The sequence below is a fragment of the Miniopterus natalensis genome, chromosome X, assembly GCF_054644295.1.
Source record: "Miniopterus natalensis isolate mMinNat1 chromosome X, mMinNat1.hap1, whole genome shotgun sequence".
NCBI lineage: Eukaryota > Metazoa > Chordata > Mammalia > Chiroptera > Miniopteridae > Miniopterus > Miniopterus natalensis.
The window spans coordinates 28,632,284-28,641,779 of NC_142103.1; the positions used below are offsets into that span (position 1 = coordinate 28,632,284).

General features: G+C 41.0%; 1 protein-coding gene across 1 annotated transcript; it reads right to left on the minus strand.

Moving 5' to 3' along the window:
* Positions 1-4,186: 4,186 nt before the first annotated feature.
* ARMCX3 (armadillo repeat containing X-linked 3) lies at positions 4,187-8,736 on the minus strand. Its single transcript, XM_016195714.2, has 5 exons — positions 8,627-8,736; positions 8,177-8,284; positions 7,834-7,894; positions 7,505-7,575; positions 4,187-7,231 (listed from the first exon to the last, which is right to left on the minus strand). The coding sequence occupies exon 5, from the start codon at positions 7,086-7,088 to the stop codon at positions 5,949-5,951; it is 1,140 nt and encodes a 379-aa protein (XP_016051200.1). The 5' UTR covers positions 7,089-7,231; positions 7,505-7,575; positions 7,834-7,894; positions 8,177-8,284; positions 8,627-8,736; the 3' UTR covers positions 4,187-5,948.
* Positions 8,737-9,496: the final 760 nt, after the last annotated feature.

Genomic DNA, 9,496 nt, shown 5'->3' on the forward strand with positions numbered 1-9,496 from the left:
CCGGTAACTCCCAAATCCGTCTCAGACTGGTAGTCATATGCCCAGTTGGATGCATACTCCTGTCCACCAATGCATAAGCTAAAATGTGGCCTTCTTCCTCAGACACCAGTTTTTTCCCTTAAGTTGAAACAACTATATCTAGGACTTCTAATCAATAGTTTAAAAATAGGTGAAAAGCTATTTCAGGGTGCTACTGATATCTTAAAATGCCCCCAATTATAACCACATCTACTTAAACAAATGTGACTGTGTGACATATATTTATAGACAAGATATGATATCTATAACGTAGAGGTTTTACCTTTATACAAGGAGAAAATCAATCAGAATTTATTGAACTTTCATAAGCGACATGGTATAATTGTAATACTTCCAATTTTTTTTTTTTAATACTTCCAATTTTTGACTACAGGTTACATTGACCAGCTTAAAAAGAAGCGATAATTGATGAGGTTATATGCTAACTGATTATAAAGAATCATTCTTCAAGTTAGTTTGAATGGATTTAAGATTTATAAAATATTTAAAATATTGTTTGTTTTTGTTTTGCCTAGATTCCATCTTTCTTATTATCAAAAAAAGAATCCATTCAACTCATTTTAAATGATGGAAGAAAATAAAAATTAAAAGTTTTGTTTTATGGATTCATTTGGTTATGTCTAGATTTTCATTACAGTTTATTGAAAGTCACAAAAATTAGCACGAACATAGCTAAATCACATTTTAGTGAACAGAAGACTGAAATGAAAATGGAAAAATAACTAAACAAGTGACAATTCATTTTGCTTGGGTTTCAAAAATTTTAATAAAAAGTTATCATTACTCATCAAACCAAAAAAAAAAAAACAATCCAGAAAAGGGGAGACTAATCAACAGAGGAGAATGCATTGCAAATACTAGAGATTTCGCTACTGTAAAAGTATACATCTCTCAAACTCTGTATGAAAGCTAATTGATAGGGGGAGAGGGGAAAGGGGGACATCTGTAGTGCTTTCAACAATAAAGATACAATTTTTAAAAAGAAAGCTAACTGATAATACATCTTAATAGTCATAAAACAACCATCCACTGATGCTCTGCTTTTGGCAAAGGGGCATCTAGGCAAACAAATGTATAATTGTGTCTAGGGAGAAATGTGCTCTAGCTCTTGAATAAAAGTATTTTATTTCAGCAACAAGCCAATTCCCATGGCAGACATGGATACACCGCGCTCTCCTACTTTGATGGCACTAACATCTAGCTAAGTCAGCTTGCCCTGATTTCCCAAGCACTAAATAAACAACCTTTTGATGATAATTTTGCTTGTGATGTAGACTTATCTCAAGAAGAGAATGTTCTGAGCAGCAAAGACTAACACTCTGGTCTACATGGTAATTGTTTCTTTTAATAACATAAATTATCATTCTGTTTTTTATTTTCAAAAAGAAATTCCACCTTATTTGATAACATGTTATGTCCTCTGTGAAATTTGAAATGCTCAATAAACAGAAGGCTTTATGCCCAAAGATACTTTTATTACACCTACCCTTTCATTTTTAAGATGTAAATGGTCAACAAGGCCAGAGAGCTAAACCCACCATCAATGGTGGATTGAATTACAAGTGCATGAACTTGTCAGGGTAAAGTTGCTCTTCTAATAAAGCTTCTTTCCCTTCCCCTCCCTTTCCCCTATCCCATCCCTATCCCCAAACAAAACATCACCCAGCCCTTAAAACAAGGCCTGAGACCCAATGGAGAGGGTCAAGTGTGGAAGTATACAATTCCGAGAATAAATAACCATTATTCTACTTAACACCATCCCCTCAAGGCAGGGCATACCAGGGCCACTATCCTAGTTCTGCACCCCTAGATGGGAACAAGATAGTTCTGATGTAAAGGCAAGAAAGAGCCACAGTTTAAACAGAAAAACCAGAGGAAACTTCACCCTAGAATGTGATCTAAAACGAGCATAAAGAGATAACATTGAAAATAATCATTCTTAGAAGAGCCATTCTCAAAGGAATTTAGCAAAGAAATTAACCAGAGACATACACACAAAATTTGACTGAACCACATCAATTTGCTAAACCTACACTTGGAATGTTTGTTGTTAATCCTCACCTGAGGTTATATTTTCCACTGATTTTTAGAGATAGTGGAAAGGAGGGAGGAGGAGAGAGAGAGAGAGGGAGAGAGGGAGAAAGAGAAAGAGAAACATCAATTGATTGCCTCCAGCATGCACTCTGACTTGGGTGGGGGGATTGAACCTGCAACCCAGGTACCTGCCTTTGACCAGGAATCGAACCCTCGACACTTTGGTGCCCAGGCCAATGCTCTCACTATTGAGAAACACTGGCTGGGGCTTGGAATGTTTTTTTTAAGGCAAGTAAAATATGAATTAAAAAAAGAAAACTAGTTTCCTGAGCCATGAAATATTAGATTTTGGGCAGTGATTTATAAAGAACTATACTCCATCTTTGTAAAATCACCTTTGAACACATTTGACTGAAATAGATGCACTTAAATTTCTAAAACTATTACATGAGAACAAAACCCAAATAGCAAGATGTTCTTTGAGTTTCTAATTTCCTCCTTTTCCCAGGAGCTGCCACCCTCTCTAAAGAGAGGACACTACCTCCTCCCTGCTTCCATGAGCTGCCACAATCATGGCCACAGTCCTAGAACTGTGCCATTCCCAAAATGATTGAGAGTGGCAACTTCTCATGTGAAAACATCAGGACATCATCATTTGACTTGGTTGGCCTTGTGGCCTGCCTAAACTAGTCAGTCACACATGTGTCTCACATAGCACATCCCAAAGTCTGGGTGATTTTGTTCTAAATAATACCAGGTGTGAGACATCAAAGTACATGCAGGGCACATAGGGCTGTGCCACACTAAAATGAATTCCTTCTCAGTCTCTGTTCAACAAGGATTCCAAAAACTCTTGTCATTCAGTCATATACAAGGTAACTGTATCACCACAGCAAACACAATTATTAATTCTGTATTAAATGCCTGCTGGTGTGTGACCTGGTGTTATGGGAATTAAAAGCTCGCTCCAAAAGCAGAAACACAAAGAGACTACTGCCAATTATCTCCAAGAAGGAGGAAATAAAGAAAGAAGCACAAAAGAGGGAGAGGGAAGAAGAATGGGAAGAAAGGAGGAGAGAGACAAAAGACCTGCAAGAGCAGATGGAGGCTGGTCAGGCCTGTGCCTCTGCCTCATGGTGGCTTTTTATTACTTAAAGTTAACCTTACTTTCACCCCAGGCATGAAAGTCACTCAGCACCCCAAATTCAACATGTTTTGATCTAAATATTTCTTAGATCTCCAAGCTATATATTTGGATAAAGGGGGAAGTTTGTTCTCATTGTTTCTATTTTCTCAAGTATCTCCAATGAGTATCATTTAGGAGGAAAATGGAAAAACTTTAAATCAGGCTCTGAAAATTTATCCACAGTGTTGTCCAACTTTACGTACAGAGTATATAAGTATATGAATAATAAAAGTGTCTGGAAATATATACACTCAGTTTCAATTCTGTGCTTCTCTCCCTAGCTGCCACAATACCTTACATCATTCTTTTTGCAGCCCTTCACTCTTATACTCTGCATCTCCTCTCTGATGATCACATCCACTCCCATGTCTTCAATTACCATTCATCCTTTGATGGCTTCTAAATCTTCCTTTGCAGCCTTGTCTTCTTCTCTGAGATGATCAATATATTCAAATAATAATAAGGTGTCTCCATATGGATTTCGCAGTTACCTCAAACTCTATTTTAAATGGATTAGCTAATAATAGAGCAAGAAAAATGTTAGTTCCTTTTTCCCTCACCCCACCCTTAAAACTGGTATCAAATGAGTCCCTACATGTGCATGACTTGGTAGGGTCACCATGCCCCAAAACTTTAAGCCAACCAGTCCCTCGGCTTTTGTCTACTCTAGAGAACATTAGAGTAAATATATGGAAGCCTGGAGCTAAAACCAGATCACAACTAAACAGAAAATTTTACCCTTTCCTGGCCTCATATATAACATCTCCAGACTGACTAGGAATATATTCTGGGAGCTGGTGACATCATGTCTGAGGAAACACTTTGAGTCCTTAGAAATAAGAAATAAGAACTTAGAAATAAGAACTATTCCTTTGATAAATTATTCTAACAGTTGCCTTGCAGGAATAACAGAACTCTACACAGTAGTCACTTAATAAATGTTAACCTTTATTGTTGTTATTATTTTTTAAATGACACCAACACATGGCAGACTGTCCCTAGCAAAACAAAGGTTAACCAAAACAAACAAACAAACAAACAAACAAACAAAACCCCCAACTATTAACCTTGCATTCTAGGAAATTAAAGGTGCTATGTGCCAAAACATTCTAGGTATTTTGCATGTATTACTTTATTTAATCCTCTTGACGAGCCTCATCTTCACCACTCATCTATCAATTCAGAGAGGAAACTTCAACCCATCACATTTTTTATCTAATTTTTTCCACTCAGTACATGCTCCAATCACCTGCTTCATTCCCAACACTTTCTTTTTTTCAAAAATTTCAAAAAAAATCAATATTCATTTTAGATAAATAAGAACACATTGATGATTAAAAAGTAAAAAGGTAAAAGATCACACATTATCCTTCCACCCAAAGATAACCACTGTTACTATTTGGGTGTCTATAATTCAGTTTTTAGTGTCTACTTAAACATGTTTTATTATTCTCAAAAAAATGAAATCATACTATGAGTATTGCTATCTAACCTGCCTTTCTCACTTAACAATGCATGATGAATATCATTTCCTGGCAATATGGATTTAAATCAACATATTTATTATATACCATGTGAACATTCCTTAATTTATCTAATCAATCCAATATGCTAGACACTTGTTTCCAATTTTTACTATTTTATACAGTGCTGGGAGGCACACCCTTGTACATGCAGTCTTTGGTCAATTTTTCAATTATTTTCTTAGGACAAACAATTTACGTGTTTTAAGGCTTATATGTATTACCAACTGGCTCTCCACAAACTTTGTGCCAGTGTAAATTCATTCCTACTACCAGGGTTTGAAAGGGTCTGTTTTTCCACACCTTTATGGACACTGTACAGTAGGTGAGAGAGAGACTTTCATATGAATTCCAATTATTCTAGTCAAAAATATTTAGTGGTTTTTTTTGTGTTCAGTGGAATAATGTCCAAACAACTCTCCACATACTTGCTTCACCTAGCTTTCCAAATTTATTTACCTCCATTCCCTACATGCTCCACTCTAAGCAGACTAGTTTCTGTCATAAGAAGAAAGTTCTTACCTCCACGCCTATCTCATACCAGTCCTCCCTCACTCCCATTTCATGGAATGCCTTAACTACCTACCTCATTCAGGACTCTTTTTAAATGGCCGCTTCCTCCATAAATCTTTGGCTGACTACTATATTCTCCAGTAGCCTTTGCTTTCTCTGTGCTCTGAGAATGCATATTTGATGAGTCCAGATATTCTCAGTTATTTTGTTTGTATGTTCCTTATCTCTCCAGCTAGATTATAAACAGAAGGGCAAAGATGGTTTCTTTCTTTTTTCTTCCTTTTTTTTTTTTTTCTTTCCAGCATTAACACACAACTTTATTGATGATACACAAATGAAGTTAATGCAAATGACAGGAGGGAACTTACTTAGGATGAATTTGTTCACTGTCACTTATACAGAAGAAATAGTAAAAATATCTCAGTCTAGGCAATGAGATAAAAAGCAACAAACATGTTTTCAGAACATGTAGTGACATTCATTCATCCAGCTTAGACCTAAAGACCAACTCAGATAAATATCGGCATTGATGATACAATATGATATTCATTACTCAAAATTGGCAGCTGAAAGGATTCCTTTACCATATAAACAAGGTGGAGAAAAGGAATAGTTTACAATGTGTGTTGCTTCTAAACTACAAAATCAAGAAGTTATTCCTGGCTGTTTGGAAACATATGCTCAGCCAGTTTAGCCATGAATTTTCCAACTTTTACTTTGACCAAAAAATCATGGTGACTTTCTATCCCCAGAATCTTATCAGCACACACTTGAAATTCTTTTAAAAAGAAAAAAAGTGAACCTTCAGTGAATTGATTCTGAGTAGGTTCATTTTCTTCCCATTTAAAATTGTCATTTATGTTCTCAAATATGACCAGAAGTTTCAGAATAATCTCTTTGTTCTCCTTCTTATTAAAGAGGGAACCCAGTGAAAATGGTACTTGGGCCCTGAGAAGTTCTCTAGCCATGGCTGGGTTTTCAGCCAAATTCAAAAGGAGTTTCAAAACCTGAAATTTGGTTTCTTCATTTCCTGCTGAAAACAAACGAAAAAAGTCTGAAATGGAGTTAGCAAGCATGTGCTGATACTCATTAGTAACAGTCATATTTGTAAGCAATCTTAGTCCAGCCAGCTGCACAGATGAGTTCAATCGAGATGTGATTGTGTCATCACACACTTGATTCATGTATATCTTAAGCCTGCGCTGATTTTCAGCGTTCACACTCAGGTTATTCAGGACAATTAAAGCCTTTTCCTTAACGATGGGATCCCGAGTATTGAGAATCTTTGCAACAATTGGGAGACCACCCAGGTCACGAATAATATCTCTGTTAAATGCATAAGCAGCATTGTTACCCAGAGCAATTAAAGCTGCTTCAAGAATATAAGGCTTTTCAGACATTTCAACCAAGCAAAGAACTTTTTGCAGCTCTTGAGGGGACAAAATAGTATCATCTGAGTTGGGAGAAGCCCGTTTCTGAACAGCCCTTCGAGCCCGGGTAGCCCTGGCCCTTGCTCTGGCCCTAGCTCTGGTTCCGGCTTCAGTCCCAATCCGGGCCCAAGGTGGGTACCATACGATTCCCTTGCTCTCACTGTTGTCATCATCATCATCAGACCAGTCATTGTACCTGGGCCCAGGACAGTCCCCAACATCATCCACATCCCCAGGCCCACCTTCAGCCATTTTCTCTTTGTTCTGTTTTCTTCCCCGGGCCAGTCTATAAATGCAATAGCAGGCGCCAGCCCCAATCACCAGTCCCGCAGTCACCCAGCCTACTTTCCTGGCGTAGCCCATGCAATCGTCCCTGACAATAGCAGGGACCAAGGAATAGAGTAGTCACTCAGGCTTGGGGAGAACTATGGGCCTGGGTGCTGGCCTGTGGAGGGTATTTGTCTTCAGCCACTTCAAGGCCACAATAGCAGATACTGGAGGTGAACCTAGAGGTGGAGGAAGAAAATGGGGTTTGAGTTTCTCTTCTCTTTGTGTTGCCCCATGCAGGGAGTTGCACAGAGGGATGGGAGAGTAGTAAATGAGTACTTAGTAGGAAATGTAGATTGTTAATAAACTCTCTCTATCCCCTTCATTTCACCCTCTACCTACCCTCCCCAGGTCAACCCCTCCCCAGCCTAGATAAAGGCAATGGAGTCTCTGCTGGGACCTCAGTCACCCCAACCTCGGGTGTCCCCAGGGAGTGGCACCCTTACACTCACCTCCTCCAGACAGGCAGTTTGCCCCTTATCCCCTCTGCTGGAGTTATGCCACGCCCAACAACCCTTGCAATCTGCAGAGAGACCAGAGCCAGTGAGAACTGAGGCCTTGATGGATTGACTGTTCGTTCCTTGCTCCTGATTCACTTCCAGGTCGTTAGATTTTTTAAAAAACCTCTCTATGTCATCCCAAACATGCGCAAACCTGCCCCTTCCTTAGCCTGAAATGGGAGGGATGTTAGGGAAATGAAGTACGATTGGGTGAGCCTGTCCAACCACCGCTGATTTCCAACCCCTCCCCCATCCCAGTCAGCCCCCACGCCCACACCGACCTCTACTGATCAGAGGAAACTTCCTCCCTCGCTTCAAGTGGTGCCACCTGCTACAGCAGACCTGCAGGATGACAGATCGAAAACATGGGGACTAACTACTGTTGAGAGAGGAGGATTATGAACAAACTACCTGATAGGCTTCCCTTTCGTCATTCTTCCCCACCCTATCCCCCCGCCCCCGCCACCGTGACACACACACACAAACACACAACGCATGCCATTTTACCACAGCCCCAAAAGTGCTACAAACATACTCAGACTTAGACCAAACCTAGATTATTGCCATCTCTCGTTTCTCCCCACCTCCACCACCGCCCCGCTTAGGGTCCCCAAATGGCCTTACCCTCAAATCGACCTTCACCGATCTGGGTTAATTTCCTTCCTCTTCACTTGCCTGGTGTAGTGCCGCAAACTACCGAAAGACTGGCAACCCGGGAGAGGCTCGGACCCACTAAACATAGCCCGGAAGACACAGCCACAGTCAGAAAGACGGGAAACAGCCGCAACCGAGTGCTTGGCGGACGGACCAGTCCCCAGAATATGAAATTCCTTCCTAATTCGGAGACCTGGTTATCAAAGCTTTCCCACCCTTATAACCCCTCTCGGGGTTCTGCTGACACATCATGTTGCACCCCCACCTCACTCTCCATGCCCAACCTTTCCAGGTCGGCACTGTCCTGGAAGACAGAGCCAACACCAAGGCCACAGCTCCCTTTCCGGATTACGGTTTCGACCCCCAGCAGATTCCCACCTTCTGATCTCTGTACTGCTCCCCCAAATCCTCCCTGCTCACCATTTTGCAACATCGAGATGGACTGCAAGCGGGACAGATGTCCTGGAAAGCCGGTGGCGAGTGGGAGAGACGACGGAGGTGCTTCAGGACCCGCGACGGTCTCCGCCCTACGCCCTGGACCGCCCCCACTTTATGGAATCTCCCAGGCACTGACCTGCTGGGATCCGGGACAATTTCCTTCTCCTCCTCTTTCTTCCCTCTGCCACAGGCCCGCTCTCCCTCAGGGCAGTGGGGAGCTGGTACTCAGACGGAACAACGACCAGAACAAGAAGGACTTCTGCACACGTCAGCTTTTGGTCACGTGAGAGCTACGTCATCCACCAACTCTGGTCCCCAATTTCCCCTCCCACCAGCAGTGCGGCAGAAGAGGACCCGCCCCCCTTCATTCCCTCCCCCATATCAGGCCTTGTTACTCTTTCTTCTTTGCTAATCCCATCTCCCTGTAGTTGTGTTTGCCTTCCTCCGATTACCAGAAACGGACACCATCTTCCCCTGGGGCTACTGGCCACTTGTACTTTTTGAAAAATTTGCTTCTTCCTTCTCTAAGCTCCTGGGACAGCAACCTCTCCTTCCACCTCCCCTCCTCCCAGCTATTAATGTCTACCATTTCCTCTGAAATCTAGTTCCAGATCTGAAACGGAAAAAATATATATATATCAGAAAAGGAGACCTGGAGTGAGAGTGTAGTTTTTACTTTCTTAATATTTTTTTGTTCTGCCCTTTCCCGACCTCAGCCTGCATTCTTTCATGAGAAAAATTACTATAAAGCTATTTTCATTTGAGAAAAAAGAGTGGGAGTTGGAGAGTGATGCTGGGTGGATAGCCTCTAAAAGTACCATATTTTCTCACTTGTGGAGAATGTTAATATAC

What these genes read in the sequence shown, in the direction of transcription:
- ARMCX3 (XM_016195714.2), bottom strand. Translation starts at nt 7,088, where the DNA reads ATGGGCTACGCCAGGAAAGTAGGCTGGGTGACTGCGGGACTGGTGATT.